Source organism: Carettochelys insculpta, chromosome 11 (assembly GCF_033958435.1).
Source record: "Carettochelys insculpta isolate YL-2023 chromosome 11, ASM3395843v1, whole genome shotgun sequence".
Lineage (NCBI taxonomy): Eukaryota > Metazoa > Chordata > Testudines > Carettochelyidae > Carettochelys > Carettochelys insculpta.
Window position 1 is genome coordinate 29,465,800 of NC_134147.1, and position 22,158 is coordinate 29,487,957.

General features: G+C 41.5%; 1 protein-coding gene across 1 annotated transcript; it reads left to right on the forward strand.

The window, feature by feature from the left end:
* The first annotated feature begins 56 nt into the window (after positions 1 to 56).
* TMEM43 (transmembrane protein 43) lies at positions 57 to 21,580 on the forward strand. The gene is made up of 12 exons (XM_075006171.1): positions 57 to 93; positions 1,341 to 1,490; positions 3,174 to 3,308; positions 4,222 to 4,316; positions 7,189 to 7,238; positions 8,592 to 8,661; positions 10,678 to 10,748; positions 10,967 to 11,088; positions 11,815 to 11,889; positions 11,982 to 12,083; positions 15,240 to 15,357; positions 16,903 to 21,580. Exons 1-12 carry the CDS (start codon positions 82 to 84, stop codon positions 17,103 to 17,105), a joined length of 1,203 nt encoding a protein of 400 aa, XP_074862272.1. The 5' UTR covers positions 57 to 81; the 3' UTR covers positions 17,106 to 21,580.
* Positions 21,581 to 22,158: the final 578 nt, after the last annotated feature.

Consider the following 22,158-nt stretch of genomic DNA (forward strand, 5'->3'; position numbering starts at 1 on the left):
GTGGTGAGGGCTTAGCCGCGGCGTTCGGGCTGCCTGCAGTGGGGAGTGGCTCGGCGCCGGCGCCGGCGCCTGAGTTTGAAGATGTCCGGGCATGTAAGTGGCCTTTCTGCCGGGGGATAACTCCTCTTACCGCCCCGCCAACGGGCTGGGAGCCGCTTCCGCATCGCGTCCGCCCGCTTGTCCCTCCCGGACGCGGCGTTTCTCGGCCCCGCTCCCGGGTAGTATCTTAGCTGGGAAGCGGCTGCCGGGCGATCTGGAAAGCGTGTGTGGCGGGTTGCAGGTCGTGTGTGAAAGTTGTGCGTGGGCCAGTGCTCAGAGTGGGACAGAAAAGTGCGTGTGGGCGGTCACTCCCTTCCTGAGCGTTTTCCACAAAGGAGAAACCTCAAAGCAACTCTGAGCCTGTTCCTGGTTATCCCCCACCACCAAAACAACAGCCACTGCCTTCACTGCTCTGCTTTTAATCGGCGGACAGCACTAATATTTGTTTAGATCAAATCAGCCATCTGTAGTCATTGCCCACGACGCTTCGTGAGACGCTTCGTAAGAGGGAGATAGTCAGTCCGTAGTAATAAAAAATAAGGTGACCATATTTGACCTTTTGAAAAAAGGAGGACACCCCTGTGAGGGAGTATATATGTATCAGTATCTACCAACTCACATTGTATTAATGTACTATATACACCATGGGTGTCCAACCTTTTGGCTTGCCTGGGCCACATTGAGTGAAGAGGAATTGTCTTGGGCCGCATATAAAATATATAATATAGTTAATGTATATAAATCACATAATAATGTTAAAAGTTTACGATCTTGTGGGGCCGCATTACTAGCTGTCCAGGGCCACATGCGGCCCGCGGGCTGGACACACCTGATATACGCTATAACACACTAATACAGTATGAGTTGGTAGATACTGATACAGATGAAACTCCCTCTCAGGATTGTCTTCTGTTGTTTTTACATGGAAACACTATATAAAATATCACATATTGGAGTACCACTTTTCACAATAGGGACACCAGGAATAAATTTAGTCTGCCCAGGGCCAAATATGGGATAAACGAGAAACCTAGCAAAGCGTGTCTCAGGAAGCTCGAAAAAAACACTGAACTAAATATAGGCTATGTTATCTTATCCATCCACACTCAGTTTATTTACTGTTCTTCTGATATAAATAACTAAAAGTAATAAAAGAGAGATGAGACAAATATTTAATTGGGACAGAGATGGAGTTTGCTTTAAATCAGGAGATTCACCTTTTAAAAAAAGGACTCCATGCATGGCAAAGTGACTTTTGCCTGAGCTAATAAGTTATTTTATGTTTGTTTTTCTTTTATCAGCTCTCTGACATGAAGAGCAAGAAAGAACATGTTAAAATCACAAGTGAGCCTAAGCCAGGGTTTCTGGAGAGACTCAGTGACACTGCTGGAGGGATGTTATTTGGACTTGCCGCATTTTCTCTCTCTTTCTACGTTCTTTTTACCAATGAGGTAAGTAAAACACTGTTGACCTTTGAATTTCTTTTCAAGTCCATGTTCACCTTTCTACCCAAAGTCTAGTGCTCTTCAAGGCAAAGCTCTTCTTGCTAGAATATTTGTAACGTCATGTTGCTAAACTATTAATACTATCTCCAGACTTTATTATTAATTAACATTTTGAAAGAGGTTTCTTGTATGTGGAGAGCTTAGTTGCATCCTGGTCCCTTCAGTGATAAAAGCTAAAGGTGTTGGAAAAGGATATGATATGGAATGGTAGAGTCATATGGGGACGTTTTATCTAGAACTGAGTGTGGAGAGTAATGATAGGATATGTCTGAGTAAAATCCATTGACAGTAACTTAGAAGTAGAGAGAAAAGTGGGTCAACAGCATGTAACAAGTGTGATTAGAAAAGTGCATGAACGTGCATGTGTCTACATACTAGTGCATTTGACTTCATTTGTATATGTAAATTCTCTCTGCTGCACAGCAGAGCGGCAGTTGTAGTGAGTTGGGAGATGATATGCTGCAGGATCACAGAATTAATCGCTATTGAATATGGGAATTGGAGGTTGGTGGGCTAACTTGTTTCACCAGTCTCAGAAAATGCCTTATTAGTGAGCAGGGTTGATCATTTTTACCCAGCATGTTTTTTTATTCTCTCAGTGCATATTTATTCCCTTGGTACATTGCAAGTATTACAATTTCAACTAGTTTCATTGTACTTACTTGAAGGGAACTTTAATATACGTAGCCAAACTGCACAGATAAATTATCCTTTATCATATTTAATGCATTGTGCCAAACTCTCTCTCTTTTTAGTTCATTCCTAGGATGATTTTGGGCCCTGATTCTGCAAACATGCATGCTCTCAACTTTACTACTATGAAAAGTCCCAATGAAATCAACAAAACTACTTTTGGTAGTAAAGTTGAGTTAGTTTGTGGAATTGAGGCCAAAATCTGTTTTCCTGGCAGTATTTATAGTTAGAGTTGGTTGGAAATTTTGGGATGGGAGTTGAATTTAGTGAAACTTCAGTTCACGTTTTCATCTGAATTTTCGAACCATTGTTATATAAATAAAGGGGGCTGTTCACAAGCTTAATAGATTGTAGGACAAGAACCAATACAATTGCTAGATAGTAAATCAGAGTAGTTGGACAGTGGACCAGATTCACGATAGTACCTGCATTGTAGTTGTTTAGAAACAACAGGTAAGGTAAAAGATGAGAAGAAATAATTTCAGGACCCTATCCTGTAACTTGTATGTGCCTGTAATATCCATCAAAGTTCATATGAGTCTTACATGTTGCTGGATTGAGCATTGAGCTATCATGTTGATATAAATCAAGAGCAGTTTTATGTGGCTCTGCTGGAGCAAATGTGGTGTGTGGGTAGTAGTTTGTTTTTTTTTCCCCTAGAGTGACACCTGTTGTTTCTACCCTGATTATCCTGCAAACTCTTATTCATGTGTACAGGGATGTGCACCTGAGTACTTCCATTAACATCAGTGGGGTTAGGTTCAAAATAAGTACTACTCTAAAGTATCAGACGTAAGATTTGTGACAACTGGAAAGTGCAGATGGGGTTTTAAGTTATATGTGGGAAGCTGAATCTACGAGCACTTTAGTACAAGGTGGGTCCATGAATTAATGAAGTGGCTCTGTGTAATTTATTTTTTTTGCTTTTGACTGCAGGGACGAGCCTTGAGGACAGCTACTTCCCTTGATGAGGGACTTTCTCTTGTGGTCCCTCTTGACAGTATTCACAGTGTGTCCCCTCAAAATGAGGGAAAACTAGTACACTTGTCAGGTGCTCTTAGAACATCAAAGGTAAATAAACTATAGTTGGTTTGAAAATAGTACATGAACTAAAAGGAAGGAAAACTCTTTACTGCCAGAATAAAACTGTACATGCTTGATATAAGATATTACTATGGGCTTTGAACCATGAGTCTGAAAACGTTCTTCCCCATTCCTATGCTGTGTGTTTGAGAGTCAGCTGTGCATGCGTGAAGATACAAAGTCCTGAGTATCTTAGAGTGCACAGGCGGTGTATCTTCTGATGTTCCAGACATAGTTATCCTTTTCAAGGTCAGCTCTTTTTGCAAGAGAGAATATGATACAAGAGGGGCCATTATTTAAAAAAAAATTCTTCAGATGGGTTCATGCATGGTTTTAATGGTTAGAGAGTGGAAGTGTGAGCTGGGAGTCCTTGCTGTGCCAGTGGCTTGCTGTCTCAGATTCTTCAGGTCAAATTCACCAGTGGTGTAAGCAGATAGTGTACTCCACCTTATCTTTTAAGGCTTTTACATCCTGCCCATCACTGAGATATCTCAGTGACTTCATGGAATTTCACACTCTCCATAGATTCATTTTTGTCTCAAGTGGTTTTGGGAGGCTTAATGTGTGTGAAATTCTTCAGCGTCCTCAGAGAAAAGAATCTAAGCAGTAGAAATTCAGAGAAATAATTGCGCTGATACATTGTTATAACTTTTATTCCATCTTCTATTTTGCTGCATGTCACCGGAACTTTTTTCTTCCTCATTTTAATCCTGGAGTATATTTAAGGGAAAAATTTTACATGAGACCCCTTTTCTTTTTTCATCACAATGAAGTTAAGTTTTTCTAAGATAGATTAACAAGCATCCACTCTGCATCAATCAATAACGAAAAGATGATGTTTGGATTTATCTGAGGTACAGTATTTTTAGACTGACTTTGTATTTTATTTATGTCTTAATAGCCGTTGTTTGATCCCAGCTATGGGCTCTCCATCCGGGCTGTCAAATTGAAACGTCAGGTGGAAATGTATCAGTGGGCAGAATATGAAGACACCAAGTAAGGCCTGGGATCATTATTTTGACTTCTTACTAGAATAATCAAAATATAAGGAAAAGAGGCTGTGTAACTTAGTAAAGTTTTATTTTGTAACATGATAGCTCCAGATCCCTTATTTTTTAAAAAACGTGTTTAGTTTAATTTTCCCTACATGTGATTATGGCCCCAAATCCTGGAATGAACTCTATGCAGATGGACCCCATTGTGGGATCAGAGTCTAAGAGAATCCCAACAACTTCTACCAGCATGTAAAATGTTTTCCCATTCCCTAACCTCATATAGTACTGTATGAGACCTCTTGAAATCTGAGAGACAACTATGGCTTTTACCTTTTGTTTTTCTGATAGAATTCCATAGACCCTTGGAATGCTAATTTATTGTAGGCAATGTCAGAATCTATACATGCATCGCTTTTAATAACTCACTAAGAGAGTTTAATACACTTTCCTGAACAGTATAGACATTAATTAAAAGTGGCCTAGACTGATCAACGTGAATGTGCCACTGCAGAACCCTGCTGGCTTTCATGAGGCTCCGTGGTTCTGTACTGCCGAGGACTTGTCTCTGCTGTGATTATTTTGCAAGATCAAGCACATAATCTCTGAACAATTGCTCCTGATGTTCTAAGGTTAAGTGCAGAGTGCAGCTGCAGCATATAGAACACTTTCTGGTACCATGTTGCTGAGCTCTCCCCACTGTTGAGCTCTCAAACTTCACACTGGAGGCACAAGTTCCTTTTTGACCTCCTTTGCCAAAAAGTAAACACATTTAAAATGGCTTCTTCTGGCTCTGAAAATCTCTCTGTGTTAAACGTGGATTCTTCCTTCCCACCCTCAAGCTCAGTAATGAACTTTCTTAGAACAAATAAACCTCACAATCTGACATGTGAATTCTGTAGTAAACTATAGCCCTTGATCACTGGCTGACATGAAATGAATGGAAAACTAGGTGAAACTTAGTGGCCTGAGATATACAGATGACCAGATTAGAGGGTCTAGGGATTTCTTTTGGCCTTAAAAAAAATCTATAAAATTGTGCAGTCAATTAACATAACTTAAAAAATGTTTTTAAATATATTTAGTATGATATACTGATTAGAACTGAGGCCTGAGAATCCAGATTCATGTGTTATATTCTCAACCCGGCCAGTGACCCAGTATGTGACCTCGGGCAAATCCCTTGATTTCCTCTGACTCAATTTGCTCATCTATAAAATGGCTACATGAGGGAAAAACAGTGTCTGAATTTTTGATTATCCACATTTTTTCAACTTCCCACTCCCCAATTTCAACAGCCAAAACACAAATCAGTTTCCGTAAATACCAGTTTCTCAAATGTCTCTGGGTCATCCAGAACTTTCAGTTAGTTGGAATTTACCTGTAATGATCTTAGCAGTGCCTTCCTCTGAGTGAGCTGTGAAGCTTTCAAGAGTGAATATAGGAAATATCTTCTAGCTGTTTTGCTGAGTGGTGCAACAGAAGAGCAAAATGGTGGTGTTATTGATATTTTGCTGACATTATAATAGATTATTTGTTGTTTAAACATGCCAGGGACGTTATATAGCTTTGGGTATGTACTCAAACAGTGAGTCCGGAGAAATTTATCATAACACAGAAAACAATCCTTTAGAAAATTATGTAAATGGATAAAATGAGGACCCCAATTCAGAGAGAGTTTGCATTTACAGCAGCATGTAAAGTTCAGTCACCACACATGTAGCTACATGCCACAGTGTCACTACATTGTGTAGCATATCAAATGTGGTCCAAGGCATCAGCAGTGAGTAAAGGCTCTGGCAGCTCCCTGCTGCTAGAACCTCTCACTGCTGCTGGAGTTTTTCACAGCAGGAAAGGATTTGGTAGCATGGAGGCAGCAATTAGATATGGGAGGCGCTAGTTGAGTGTAGTAGAAACCTACGTAGGGTATATACCAAAAGCAGCCAAGATAGGGCCTGCAGTCCGTATCTGGCCCCCATACAGTTTGTTCTGCTGCCCGAGTGGGAGCAGGGGCTGGAAGCTGTGGGGTATTTAAATAGCCACAGGAACATCAGGTGGCTGCCAGGCAGCACAGTAGCAGCGGGAGCAGACCAGAGTCCTTTAAATCAGCACTCCCAGCCCCCACCGCTACCATGCTGCTTGGCCACCACCTGGGGTTCCTGCAGCTGTTTTAAAAAATCTGTGGCTCCTGGCCCCTGCCGCTACCCCAGGAGGAGGATACAAACAGTATAAAAATTACCATCATCTTGTTGGAATACAGTGGATCCTGATATTGCATGCTGTATCTTGCCTGCCCCTGCAATAGATGGTGATGTAATTTCATGAATAAGAAATGTAGGGCCCCTGACAGCTTATCAAAGTTTGTGGAGTGGCCACCCAGCAAAAGCTATTGCCCACCCTGGTACATACTGTAGGTTTCAGGCATGTAGAAATCTCTGCTCTCCTCACTGAAGCTGTGCCTTACTGTCTGCCATATTTATACATGTGCTAGCTGGGTATTCTCTGCTCTGGGTAGGTGTCTGTATGCTGTGCACTGCCATAAGAGTGTACCTCTAATGTGTGTATGATGCTCATGGCAGTAGGAGCCCTTTGTTTAAAGCAGTGGTTATCAGTCTTTCCCGTAGCAGGCCCCCTCTTCTAATTTTGTGGACTCCTGCCTTCAGTTAGCTGTAGGGGAAGGATGTGGTGTGTCCCACTTCAAGATACCAGTCTGCAGGATACCACATGACCTTGTTGTTCAGAATCCATTATTCAGGGAAATGTAGACTTCATTCTAAAGATAATTTTTGCTTGTTGTTTTCCCACTGGCTTCCTGTAAGTTTCACTTATGTGGTGAGCCCTGTCCTGATCTTCATGTTATGTGTTTTCTTCCACAGAGAATATGAGGAGAATGGTGAAGTTAAGAAAGAAACAACATATTCCTATAGTAAGTTTATCAATGCGCAATACAAAAGCACTTCTTCGAATTTGAAATGGGAGTTTCATGCTGATTTAAAAATTAAGTCCTATAATGCTGTGCGAGGACAAGAGAATGGGGTTTGGAAAAACAGGGAAAGATTCACTCCATGCTCCCTTAGCAAATGCAAAAACTTTGTTGCATGAAATAATTGAGATGGGGACCAGACTTTGTAGCTGAATGGCCTAGAAATGCCAAAATGTCTTCAGACTTGAATAGTTAGAATATGTGACTGGGAGGAGTAGAGCATGTACTTCGTACTGTGTATGTAATGTATTGAGAGAGTGCTCAGCCAGTGGAAACACCCAGTATCTGAGTGTGTGTATGTCTCTGCCTGTTGATATGCATTATAGTTTTTGCCAAATGCTTATTTGGCAGAAGCAGTGGAAAGGATTATGATATTCTTAGTCTGAGCTTCCCAATGGCAGAAAACAAAGTATTCTGAGTCATCACATCTCAGGAGATTAGTCTTGGAACCTCATTTGTCTCTGATTTGAGCACGTGGGATGTAATGTGGGTGTGTAACAATCCATGTGTTTAACTATAAAAATACCATCAGCCTGTTAAAATTCAGTGCATCCTGATGTGGAACTCTATCTGGACCAGACCAGTGGTTGTGAGCTAGAGGATCTGCTAAATAAAAGAGCTCATAGAGACTGGACTGCTGTGTTCTGTCTAGTAGTTGTCCGTGCCTGACAGCATTCCATGCAAGCATCCCAACTTCAGCTTTTAATCGTGTTCCCTTGCTTTGTCTTTGTCCTGGCATGGGAACATAGGGAGCTTTCCTTATTTTGTAGTCTGAGCTGCACTGAGAAGAGGGAAGAGGTTATAATGCGGCAGGAGTAAGAAGGAAGCTGCCAGAGCCAGTACTGAGAATCTCAAGAAGCTTCTTGGTGTTTCTTTGCAGTGAAGATAGTAGCATAACAATGTATCCTACTGGTGCTTTTTTCCTTGTCTGCCTGCTGTAACATGACACAGAACCAGCAGAACAGTTCTCTTTCTCAGCCAGCCACAACTCTTCTAGTGATGGGACTCGGGGGTGCAATCTTGGCTCTGCAAAAATCTGTGTCAAAACTCCATTGATTTTAGGGGAGCCAGGATTTCACACCAGGTGGTCTTTCCCTAAATCCTTCCATGCCTGTATAAATATGTCATGAGATGCATGTACATATGGCACCTGGTTAAAGATACACCTTGGTGTAGAGAATGTTACTGCAAGTTTAAGGCAACTTGTCTCCTCCTTTTGTGGCATTCAAACAGAACATTCTTGATTTTTAGTGTTTTTTTTTTTTCCCTCCTCATCTTCTTTCCCATTTTCCATAGACACTGAATGGAAATCAGAAGTTGTGAACAGCAGAAACTTTGATCGAGAGATTGGTCACAAAAACCCCAGGTAATTATGATGTCTGCAATATCATACCTTGAGCTTGATACACATGCTAACAGACTAATCCTTACAGCACTCTGAAGTAGGTGAGAATTATGAATATTTTATAGAAAGTGAGATACAGAGAGGGCTGAGGGAGGGGATTTGCTCAAGGGGACCCAGTGAATCAACAAAGCAAAAAGATTATTTCTATTATAGATCATGATTAACAGGCGGGGGTCTTCTTGACGTTCAGTGGTATTCTTGTTCCCCTGAAGTGTGTCCAAGTATGACAACCTGAAAGGATTATTTCTGACTTTCATAATCCATCAGTGAAGCATGGAGGTATTTATAAATACAAAAATAGAATGATATCCAATGTGATTGTCATGCCAGATGCAATAGTGCACATGTCTTTTGACAGGGCATATGATAGATCAGATTTGTTTGTGTCCATCACGCAAGGCACAGTTGTTTTTAGTTACTCCCTGCTGCCACATTTTGACTTACTGAGTTATTAACTTTTGAGTTAGTCTTCCAAGATCCTTGGGGCAGAGACCTTCTTTTTGCCCTGTGTTTGTACGATGCATAGCACAGGTGGGTGATGGTTCACATGCTCTTAGGTGCTATGGTTAATGCAAATAATGTTCTTCTAGTACCCTTATCATGGTAGTACCTAAGCATCTTCCAGTAGTGCAGTGTGGCAAAAATTTGTCACAAGCAAGTAAGAAAGTTTATAAAGACAGGTGGGAAAATGGGCATTTGGATTTTTCCAAAACCTCATCTCTGCAGGTTTGGCTTTTCACCAATGTCCCGTAAACTGAAACATTTTTATGCACAGAGAAATTTGTTTCACGTATATTTGATGCATTTCTAACTGGTTGGCACCCTGAGCAATGCAAATAACTTAGAGTTGCTCAGAAAACAGGACAGGGTAGAGGGACTGTTAGGTATCAGGTTTCCTTAATTTTTATTAACGCTTTCTAACCAGATCTACCACTAAGATTATTTGTTAACAAATCACATTCTGCTTCTGCTGCTGCCACAGGTACAACAATAAAACGTGTAGCAGCACAGATTCAAATGGTACAACTATAAAAGCTGTGAATGCCATTATGAATGAATACATGCCTGACTTAAATTAAACTCACCGATCTGAACAGTAAAATTTACAGTTCATGTCCTTCTCATGAGAACTTAGGTCTTTCAAGTTGGTTGTAAATAAAAACCATTAAAATGCATTATACCCTCGTTATCAGGAAGACTCTCAAATTTTAAGAAACAGCTTTTAGAGAGAGAATCTGGCCTTTGAATTTATTCTTTTGTATGCAGCTCTCTATGTATCTTGGGCTGTGAGGGTTGTTTGCTTTTCTCCCATTAGCTGTCAGTGGGACTATTTATAGTAGTAAAGTTAAGCAGCAGGTTGTTTGTTGTAGTAGTAGTAGTAGTAGTGCTTGCACAGCTACTGGGGCTTCAGTTGGTAGTATGACTTGATCTTGCTTTTTAAATGCCAACTTAGGGAGATTTCTGATAGAGGACTTTGTCATTTACCAGATGCAAAGGTATAGCAAGATCCAGTGGCTTGAAGCTAAAGATAGGCAAATTCAGACTTAAAAATAAGATGCTTTAAAATGTATGATGGTAATTGATGTTTGGTCCAAGTTACTTAGGGATGTGATGGACTCTTCCTCATGTGGTGTCTTAAATGTCTTTCTGAAAGAGATAATGTAGCTGAACTAGAGGGCTTGATGTGAAAATTGCTTGGTATAATTTTCTGACCTATGTTATGCAGGAATCAGACCAGATGATCAAAATGGCCCCTTCTTATCATAACTGTTGTTGTAGATCTGAGCACCTGACAGTCTTCTAACATTTATCTGTACATCATGGCAGTTGTTGAACTCGCTTGTACACTTTCTCGTTCTCAGGTTTTTGTCTCTGTCAGCATGAGTACCGTATTTTGTGCTCCTCTGGATTTTTTACTGTTGGTCAAGAGCGTGTTTGTAATACTAGAATTTATACAGAGATTCTTTCTTTCCCAAGTGCCATGGCTGTGGAATCTTTCACTGCAGTTGCCCCTGATGTCCAGGTGGGCAGTTTCTTTCTCTCAAACGGTAAGCGGTGCTTTTTTAATTATTGTACCATACGCACTAGGTTAAATTCATCACTGATGTTGCGCTATTAAACTCACTGGAGTTGCACAGAGGATGGCTTTTTGGTTCGTTATTTTTTTGGGGTAGAAGGCTTTTAAATGGCTGTCTTATGCTAACGCAGTGGATCCTGAAATCAGTTCACCTCCTGAGACCTATGTTTGGCTCTTTATTCTGCTCAGGTCTTATTGAGAAAATCGACAGTTTTAAGCAGATGAGCCTGTCGAAACTGGAGGATCCCCATGCTGACATTACTCGAAGAGGAGATTACTTTTATCACAGCGAGAATCCCGGGCGTCCAGAAGTAAGATGAAGGGGCTTTGCAAAGACCATCAATGCAGGAACTAAAATCTGTTGAACAAAAGTAGAGTTTTTATTCTGCAAGTTTGTACGCCACTTCCATTTTCCAGTGAAAACAATGGAAGTTGTAGTGTTGAACACCTTGCCAACTTAGCTACGGGTGTGGGGCTACTGGAAGTACAATTAATTTCTGTATAGCAAAGGAGCTTCTGATCCTGCCCTTCACCTCTTGTTTCTCTTCTTGGTGTCTTCTTCCTGCATGCTGGACTGACAGGCTAAGCAGATGTTTTTAAATGGAGAAAAACAGGAGCTGGGCTAGTGCTATTCTCATATAAGTGGATTTCACCTTTTATCTAACTGGTCAGTCTGAATTAGGTGCAAGTAAACTGAATGCAGTTAGGACTGAGCCAGGTCACTGCTGGCTGGTCCTGCCTGCCTGTGGCTGAGAAGAGCTAGCTGTAGCGCTCTCTCAGGCACCTTCTTTGTCATTCCTAAATCAAACAGAGGGGAAGTGGCACAAAGCTTGCTCCCCTTTGGGACTTGAGCTGTGCTGTCTCTACACCCCACCCTTTCTGCCACCCCAGCCTAGAAAAATTACAACCCAAGAATCCTACCCAGCTGTCTCATATGCTGGTGCAAAGCTTTATGGCATAGCATCCTCCCATGAGGGTGGCTTTGCAGGAAGCTTTTGTCAAAAAGAATCTTGATTTGATGTTTTCCCCATTTCCAGGTGGGAGATCTTCGTGTTTCATTCTTCTATGCGGGTCTGAGCGGAGACAAGTCCCACCTGGGTCCAGCAGATGTGGTAAATCTTCAGGTTCTCCAGTAGTTAGCTCCCTAACACCTCTGTGCTGTAACAAGTAAAGTTCTTTGATTGGTTCCTCTCCCTCTTGTAAGGTGACCGTGATTGCTCGGCAGCGAGGGGACCAGTTGGTTTCATACCAAACCAAATCTGGAGATATCCTGCAGTTTCTTTATCCCGGTGATCTTTCTGCTGAGGTGAGTTATCCTACAGCATGAGTGAACTACTGGAGATAGCCAGGATTGAAACTTGATGAGAAAGAAGGAAGCAGGCAATGAGACACTGTGTTCTCCGTCTTTCACATTAAATTTCCGGCGGAAATATTGGGTACAAGTTACCACTCTGCTGCTGGACAGAGGACATCTGACTGGAGTATTGCCTCTCCTGCCTCTGATCTCTGTGATGGAGGGCAAAACACAAGTGTAAGCTTTTGTCTACCGCTCTCATTCCCTTGCCTTGGTCTTTTTTTTATGCCTAACCTTAGCTCTGCCTCAGGGTTTGTATTTTGAATACTCTTACCTTTTCAGTAGTAACCAGTTTGGCTGTTTCGTTTCCTGCTCATTAAAGTTACCACACCAAATAAGCTCCTTCTGGTGCATCTTACTTTGGCTATAAATGAAAGAGTGGCTATGGATACTGGAATATCTTTTATTGGACTGAAGATATTACCTCACCCACTTTGCCTCTCATGTTCTGAGACATACTCAGCAACACTTCTGCTGCAAATGGCATTCTTTGCTCCCCTTTTGTTTTGCCATCTGTTTCATGATCACCCAAATACTTTCTAAAGGTGATACAGGGTGAACCTCTCTAATCTGGCATTCTCTCATTCAGGAAAATTCATAAACCGACATGATTTTAATTAGCTAGATGTCCACTTACCATGGGTGTAACCAAGTTTCCTGTAGTCCCATATAGTTTGTTTACAGCAGCCAGTCCTGGCTCTCAGTCTTCTGTGCTGTTTTTCAGCCCTAAATGTCTTCTAAGAGCCCAGTGAGGAGCGGAAGTGTCAGTAATGCTGCTAGACAATATCGACCTTCTGGGGTTCAGCAAATGTTCTCATTTAGCACTGGTCAGGCCCTGCGGGTGCTGGATTAGAGAGGTTCAACCTGAATTTTAAAAAGTCTTTAAAACCTGTAATTCTCCTCCTCCCCACATTCTTCCCTTTTCAGAGATTTACAGGCTTGAGATACAATTAGTGTTAGTACAACTGGGCAGGAACCTTCAGGCAGCTAACTGGGTTCTGTTACAGCCTGCATGTCCCGGCTGGTTGGTGATTCACTTCCTCCCCTGGCATGCTGACTTCGATTAATGATTGTTTAGTGCCCTGTTGCAAAGAACCTTCCTGCCAAGTAGCTGAGTTCCCAAAAGCAAGTGAACAGGCTTTTGCTTCAGGCTGTGCCAAAAAGAGAACATAGTAAAAATGGTTACTTATCTGCTCTTTCCTGTTCTTTGGGTTGTATTCATGTCCTTTCCAATCAGATGTGTGTGCCGCATGCACAGTTTGTCCCACAGTAGATCTCATCAGGTCAGCTGTGCAGCCCCCTTGTGGGGTGCTTTCCTGGCACTCAATATATGACCCTGTCAGTCCAACCCCTCTTTTGGTTCCTTTTTGCAGGCTGCACCAACAGTGGGTATTAGAATGGAAGTTCTTCGAGATGTGTTTGTCACAATAGATATGAGCCGGTGAATAACCCTCATTTTTCTTCTTTGAGGGCCTGTTCACACAGATTTCAATTGGGTGACTCCCCAAGCTCTGCCCTGGAGGCGGGCTTGGGAGTTAAGGCATTGCTGATTGGAGCACTGCTCTGCTGATGCTGCATCATCTCTAGCATGCTGGATGATTGTGTAATGAGAGGTAAAGGTCGGCACCAGTGACAAAATAGCTGTCCTGCTGATCTCTTGAAGGGGACCTGGCTAGGAGTGTAGCTGATGTGGTTTGTGCACTGAGGAACTCTGTGCTGGGACCTGTCATGTTGATGCAGGTTCGATTTTAACTGCCATCTCTATAAGGAGGTGTGTTAACCTGAAGTCTTGCTCCTTTTTCTTGTCCTGGATCGAAAATCTGTACAAATCTTTCTTCTGTCCAGCTTGGTGAGCCTCCCCCAAGCACTTCAAACAAGTGTTGTGCAGGGGTCATCCATGGGCATGGGCTTCTTCCAGGGCTTGAATTCCAGGGACTGAGGCACATCCTGAGGTCCCAAGGGGAAGAAGATGGACCGGAGAGGAAACCCTGCACTCCTAATAGAACCACTGCTAACTAATCAGAAGAGGATTAAAACAACTGCAACTATGGAGCTAAATGATACAGCTAGGGAAAAGCAAGAACCTGAAAGCTAGTCGCTCACAGTTCTGACAACCTTCACAGGCAGCAAGAAGGAATGGAAGGATGGGTCAGGCTGTCAGGGTTTTATATTGAGTGCCATGAAGGTTTCACAACCAATGTAAATGGATCTGCTGAGGGAAAAATTTTCTGGCATTTGTGCACACCACCTTAGAATCAACATGAACAAGGACTCAAACGTTTGTAGTATGTGAATCTCAATATTTTTACTTCAACAGAAACTGAAATGCACCAGCAATTAATAAATCTTGAAGAATAATTGAATGTAGAAATTGGTCCAAACAGGACACAAGTAGTTTCCAGCAGGTGTTTTACTAATACAAAATCTTTTATAATCTATTGCAGAGCATCTCAAAGTGTGTGTGAACTTAATTAATGTAGTACACATGATTCTGAAAATCTTTACTAAAACTTTGCTAAGCAGTGTCTTGGCTTTAAATCATGCCCAAATTACTGGTCAGAAAAACATGTTTCTCTTCTGCATGTTAACTTGTTCAAATCTTCCAGTTTTCCCTGATCCCAGTGGAGACTGTTGATTTTAGTGTATGTGTTTTGGATAAGGAGAGAGAAAAGACCACAGTCCTCACAGAAGTGTAAACACCCATTTTAATCCCAAATTAGTATGTGTGATTCTTCCTTGCTGAGGAAATGAATGCTCCTTATTTGAATTAATCAGCAACAATTGTGCACTTTCCAAGTGTGTCCTCACCTTTAATCACAAGGTGTGACTGAAAACTCTGTAGACCAAGTTAGGATACCACAAAAATACCCTTGGCACTACCCTTTGGCCTCTGCTGTAATGTGTTGGGCTGCTGTTAACGGGGACAGGGGAGCCAGATTTTTAGTGGCCAAGATAGTACTGCAAATGGCCTTTTATCTCTTGAGAAACATTAATATGTACAGGTACAATCAGCTGTCATGTATGTATTCATAAAATTCCAGAAACAACAGGATTTGGGTCTTGAAGAAACCCAGAAATGGGCAATGTATAACAGTCTTTGAGTTTCAGGAGGTGTTTCAAAAAGAGCATGAGAGTAACACCGTGAAGACCTGGGGTCTCCGTGCAGCTGGCTGGCTGGCAATGTTTGTAGGAATCAACCTTATGACCAGAATCCTTTACACTTTGGGTAAGTCTGTTACTAGAAACAGAGTTTTGTTCAGAGGTGGGCCCTGACTCTGGATTCTAGTCACAAAATGACCAAAACACAATAATGAATTTTTGAGAGGATACAGAACTTGAATCTGGATTTGAACATGCTGCTGACTTCTAAATCAATAAAACTTGGAACCAAAATCCCAGATCCAAATATCTGTTTTGTGGATGTGTGAAATTTGGATCAGAACTTTGAGACTTGAATCCATGTAATATGAAATACAGATTGTCACAATTCATAGTCTTGTCTTAGACTAGTTTCCACTGTATGCCAACCCTGTGCTTACCTATGTCAGTGACTGATATCACAGGTAGGGCAGGTTTTTTACAAAGGTACCTCATGCAGCCCTTTCAGACCTGCAGTTGTTTCCAAATACAGAACTCCCGTGTACTAAAGTCTGAATTATTATGAGTCCACATTGTAGTCATGCCTTGAGTCCCAGGCCAACATGGTGCTAGGTGCTGAACAGAAAGATGGCCCTTAAATGGCTTGTTTTTTAGATGAAGGCAAATGTTACAAGCAGAAACTTGGCAAAAGAGCTTAAATGTATATAAAGTAAATCCCAGCTCTACCTCTTGGTCTGAAATAGCATCTATCCTGTATTTTGAGAAAAATATTCACACTGCCTGTGACTTCAGGGAAGATCATACAATTCCAGTTCACTGGGAAATGTGAACAGGTGTATCTAGTCTTGTCTCTGGTAGGCCACGTCTACACTAGCAGTTTATTTTGAAAGATCCTGTGGAGCGTCTACGCACACAAAGCGTTCTTTCAAAAGTAGATCGAAAGAACACAGTGCTCCTTTTGAAAGTGCTCTTCCACTCCTGTTTCTGGAAGAACACCTTCTTTCAAAACCTTTAGAAGGAAAGCATGTGTAGATGCTCTGCAGGGCCCTTCTTTTGAAAGAGTCCTCATGGCACCAGATTTTTCAATCCCTGGCTTGTTCTTTTGAAAGAGGAGGGGCTGTGTGGATGCTCTCTATTGAAAGAGTGGATCGATCTTTTGATCTGCTTTTTTGTGTGTGGACGCACTCTTCTGAAAGAAGTTTTTTGGAAAATATCTTCCAGAAGAACTTCTTTTGAAGGATCTCTGTAGTGTAGACAGAGCCATACTCTTTCATACACATCCATCTTATGTCTTTTATATATAAGCAGAAGGATGAGACAGACCTTGGCCTATGAGGTGGCTTTGGACTCTATTCCCAGCTCTGTCATGTAATCAGTTATATCTCGGAAAAAGGTATTGAACTTTGTCTGACTCCCCTGATCTAAACAGCGAGGAATAATGCTTAACAGCATCCTAGAGGCATTGAAGCTTTGCTTTTCAATGTTTTGTAAAATGATCTGAGATCCTCCAATTTAAAGGACTGTTGTTCCTTGAAGTGAATGGTAGTCTTTCGATTGACTCCTGGCAGTGGATGGGGATTGTAACCACATATTTTTAGCAATGTAGAATCTTATAGCTATTAACATTGCCAGGTGTTTTGATTTTCTGTTTAATTTTCCTTCCCCAACACAGTGGATTGGTTTCCTGTTGTTCGAGATCTGGTTAATGTTGGACTAAAAGCTTTTGCTTTTTGTGTAGCCACCTCACTAACCCTGCTAACTATTTCTGTGGGGTGGCTTTTCTACCGCCCTCTCTGGGCTCTCCTGATTGGGTTGCTGTCTGCCGTTCCTATTGTAATTGCAAAATCCCGGGTTCCACCAAAGAAGCATCAGTGAAGATGGAAAAAGTCCTTGCACTTGGACCCTATAATTTGTAATGTTTTGAAGCCCAAATGCATTTATCACGCTTCAGGCTATTATGCTTAAGGCATATTACAGTTCAGAATCTTGACACTCTGCACCAGAGTCTAGTAGGAGATCAAGATGCAGTTTTTGTATGTTTACACATCACTGAAAAATGTGACTGCAGCTTGGTGTGGGTGATATTCTGCCTGTGTAGGAGAGCAATTTGTTTTGTACGCCATCTACAGGGGAACAAAGAAATTTCATTATGCAATCCATGATGTGCAATGTGTAGCAGATTTTGTATGCCTGCTGTCTCATGTAATTGCTCCCTCTGTTTTCTTAGAGGGAGGAATATACTTATGTTGACAATGTTTTGAAGTGTGTTCATACACAAAATGCTACTTGTACTTAAGCTATGTTAGACATTTAATTTGTTTTTAGTAGTTAAAACATAGCAAACAAGGTTTTCAAAATTAGCAATTTTGGCTGCTCAGCCTTTTAAAGAGAGCTTGGAGAGGGATGAGCTTTCATCTACATTCAGTCAGAACCCTTGAAGCTGTTTCATTTGGGCACCCAAAACTGCTAGACTGTCTACCTTGTTTTGTAAAACTTTAAAACTGATTTCAAATTCCACCTGCTTTAAGGGATACATTAAGGTCAAATCAGAACATCTTGAAACTAAGAACTGATGTAACCTGTAGAACTAGTGTAAACCTCTGTACTTAAAACCTAATGTATTAAAATTTCTTCACTTACCTTGTTCTTTTCAGTTAGTTTGGCTAATAACAAATACTCAGTTTTTCTCACGCGCTTTTAAGACCTGTGGTGTTTGCAGCTGTCTCATACTTAAACACCTTAATTGAAATTCAGTATTAAAAATTTGTTTAATGTTTTGCAATCTCTAGTAAGTTAAATTTTAGGCTTTATTTCATGTTAGTGGGGAAAGCAACTCCACATCTAACCTCACAGATTCATGTTTACATTTTTCTGCTAACACCATTGGGTTTATTATAACCCTTTATGTATGTATTATTTCAAAAAGTATATTTGTGCTTAACAGCTTCAGGCTGTCTTTCAGCATGCCTTTTGCTGTGCTTCCACTTTTGTAAGCACATCTGATGTTTAAAAAGAGTGCCTAATTCAATGCACAAAGCAGAAATGTGGTAGCTCACTGACCTCAGCTCTTTAAGTCTAGTTAAGTACTTCTAGAAAGCTTCCTTCCCCTTGCTACACTATTTTACTTGAATATACTTAATGGATGAAGGGGCTTTTGCTTACTTATGATCTTAGCATTAAACAGGAGAAACTACACCAAAGCAGAGGAATGTGGAAGATATAGTCCTTAAATCCACCTAATGCATACAATCAACGTCTTAGGAATCAGTCCATGTGATTTTACAAAATCAGTTACTGGTAGGTACCAGGTGTATTAGCATTAGTAACTTATGTAAGCTCAAGGACTACTTAAAAGTTGATTACAAGGTGAAATTCCAAGGCTGTAACGATGGGGCAATTTTATATGCAACTGCTAATTTCTTGATTGTTGACCTGCTTGGTCTCTTCTTGTAATCTGCATCTTCTAACAATCTGAAAGATTTTTTTGCATAAAATATTAAATAGAATGGCTTGTAAAATAAAACCTTGGGAAGTTGCTACTTCCTGAATGAACAGTAATCACGTTAGGTGTCACCTTCACTCCTGTTGATATTCAGCCAGTGGCAGTTCAGTTTCAAGGCTCTAGGGCAGTGGTTCCCAACCTTTTCAGTAACATGGCACACCCCCTTTTATCAGCTGATTGCTGAATTGATTGCACATAAACATCACATGTACTAAGAAAACAAAAAGCAGTCAAGTAGCACTTTAAAGACTAGCAAAATGGTTTATTAGGTGAGCTTTCCTGGGACAGACGCACTTCTTCAGACCATAGCCAAAACAAAATCAAATCGACAAAAACAAATTGACAGGGCCAGACGAATATCCAGAGACCAGCTACTCCAAGATCGGCCCAAAAAAGCCAAGAACAGAACGCCACTGGTCATCACCTACAGCCCCCAACTCAGACCACTGCATCAAATTATTAAAGACCTACAACCTATCCTTAATCAGGATGCCACACTCCAGAAGGCCCTGGGTGACCTGCCTGTCCTTTCCTACAGACAACCTCCCAACCTCATGAGGATCCTCACTAACAGCCACAGTCTATACCCCAGGAATACCAGTCCTGCAACCTTTCCCTGCAACAAAGCCTGCTGCCAGCTTTGTCCACATATCTTCTCTGGAAATACCATCACTGGACCTAACCAGGTTACTCACAGAATCACGGGCACTTTCTCATGCTCCTCTACTAACATCATATATGCCATCATGTGCCAACAATGCCCAGATGCTTTGTCTATTGGACAGACTTCTAACTCCCTTAGACAAAGGGTCAATGGGCACAAAACAGACATCAAAACACTCCAGATCCACAAACCAGTTAGTCAACATTTTAATGGAATGGGGCATTCTGTCAATGACCTAAAGATGTGTGTTACTGAAAAGGAATTATTGCACCGTTTTGGAAAGAGAAACATCTGAGCTGGCTTTTATATTCAAATTCGGCACATTAACACATGGTTTAAATCGTGATGGGAACTTTGAGTCACTATAGGGGCTTGTCTGCATACTTGGCTCAATCTAATTCTTGACCTTCCCCGCCGCCCACTCTGATTTGCTCACGTTGATTATCTTTTTCTGATTTGTCCTCCTTGCTTACTGTTTTTGTTTCTCTGTGCCTTAAATATTGAGTCTGTTCTGGTCTGGCTATGGTCTGAAGAAGTGCGTCTGTCCCAGGAAAGCTCACCTAATAAACCATTTTGCTAGTCTTTAAAGTGCTACTTGACTGCTTTTTGTTTTGATAGTGTATAGACTAGCACAGCTTCCTTTTTGTTACTATTCCACATGTACTAAGGTTAGTCTTACCAGAGAGTTTGCAACATAGCAGTGCCTACAACAAGCTAAACAAGGATCAAAAGCATTGTTTCAAATCCACCACAGAATACACTATTTTTGACTGAGCAGAGACACATTTTCAAAATCTGTTCAAAGCCATGCTAGGGCTGTTGAATAAATCAGTAACCACTGAAAATTTCAGTGGCTGCTTGATTGCTCACAGGTGGGGAGAGAGGGGTCTCTAGAAAGCAGGCTTCCCTGCCTGCCAACCCATTGGAGCAGGATCTTGTATTTAAATGTAGTAAACTCTGTCTGACAACCCCAGGAGCAGGAGAATAGTCAAAGATGCCCCATAGGTGGGAGGTTCCAATATGCTCTGGGCAGCTTGGTGCATGGCTGTGACACAAGGAGCTGTACCGCACAGGGAGCTGCCATGACAGAATGCCAGTTAGTTTACTGTAGCATCCCATCTCCAACAGGCTCCTGTATGCCTTCTCCCTTGCCACAGTAGAGCATGTGGTTGGGCTTCCTGCCAGCTTGTTCAGGCTGGGAAGCAACATCTCAGGTGCCTCCTAGCTTGAACAGGGTTGGTATTTCCTCTCACAGTGGCCCTGCAAAGAGACACACGGCTGTGTGTGAGACCAGCCCTGTACCAGCTGGGATTCAGGCAGCCTTGCTGCTTGAGCCGCAGCTGGCATGGGCTTGTCAGTGCCTTTCTTTCCTTCACCCCCTCCACACAGTGGCTCCACAAGAACCCCAGTGAGGGGAAATGGATGAAATTTCACAGCACATACTGGTTGAAAACCACTGCTCTAGGGCCCTGTTCTGTTCCAGTGGTGTCTTTGTGAACTGGCAGGGTCAGGGTGCCTGGATATACAAATAGTCAATTGAAAGAGACTTATTCAGGGTTTGCTTACACAAGAAAATATGCTGCATAGATTATCAAATTGTATACTTTTTGGGGAGCAATGTGTTGAACAGGTATTTTTCAAACTCTAACCAGCATTCAGCTATAGCACAATGGAGACAAGTTTTCTATAGAGATGCTAAACTTTTGTATGTTTTATTAAAAAAAAAAATTCTCAGGTGGCTGCATGTGTGTGTGTCGTTGGGTTTTGATGCAAAAGATGCTGTGACCTTCACAACTGGTCTGAACTCTTCTGGAGACTTGTTAAATACAGCGGGGTCTACAGTTCCCAGATTACCTCCTTACTAAAATTACGGTTGCCTTTTTCTCACTGTAATTGAAATTTTTGCACTGAACTCTCTCACCCAAGTGGGTTCATATTGCCTGATTAGGATCCATGCATAATCAAGAACTTTAAGAGCACTAGAATTTGGAGATAGGTTCTATTTTCTAGTTTGCCACAGGCTTGCTGTGAGCAAGCTGATTAAACCTTGGCATACATTTCCTCATTTAATTGTAGCAACAGCCCTACCTGCTCCACAACCCTTTGCTAGGCATGGTTTAGTTCATTTGAATTAAATGAGATTTAATCTACGGTCAGAACACTTTCAAGTGTGTCTTCAGCACCTTAATTTGCATACATGAATGATGTGAAGCAAACCTCCCTTCCTGTAATGGAGGTGCATTTCCTTTCTAAGCAATGGAGCCAGATTTGGTGCTTTCAGGGCATATATACAAGCCAGATTTCTATAGTAACAACTGCACCAGTAACATTCCTTTATGCCAGCTGTACAGGAGAGGAACCTCTCTACCTGTGATACAGACCAAAATTCAGTATGAAGCTCTGTTAGAGCTCCTAAAATATTGGTTGACAATCCAATTGATTCTGTAGTCCTTTCCTATTTATACCTAGCTGTCACTTCAGCTGCGACCCAACTAAACTCACTCACTTCAGTGAGAGTCAGATTCTAGCCTTTATGCTGAATGGTTCAGGGTATGAGCACGTCCTCTGCTCACACAGTATACAGTACAGAGAGCCCAGATCCTGAAGGGGCCCTGTGGTAATTATTGCAGTATTATCAAAATTTTTTGTAAGCTTCCTTGAAGTCTCTGCAGTCAAGAAGTTACCTGAGAATCTGTGTTCATTAAAAATAATTTCTAGTCCTTATTTTAAAAAGTTTGACATGAATTCTAAAAGTTCAAAGA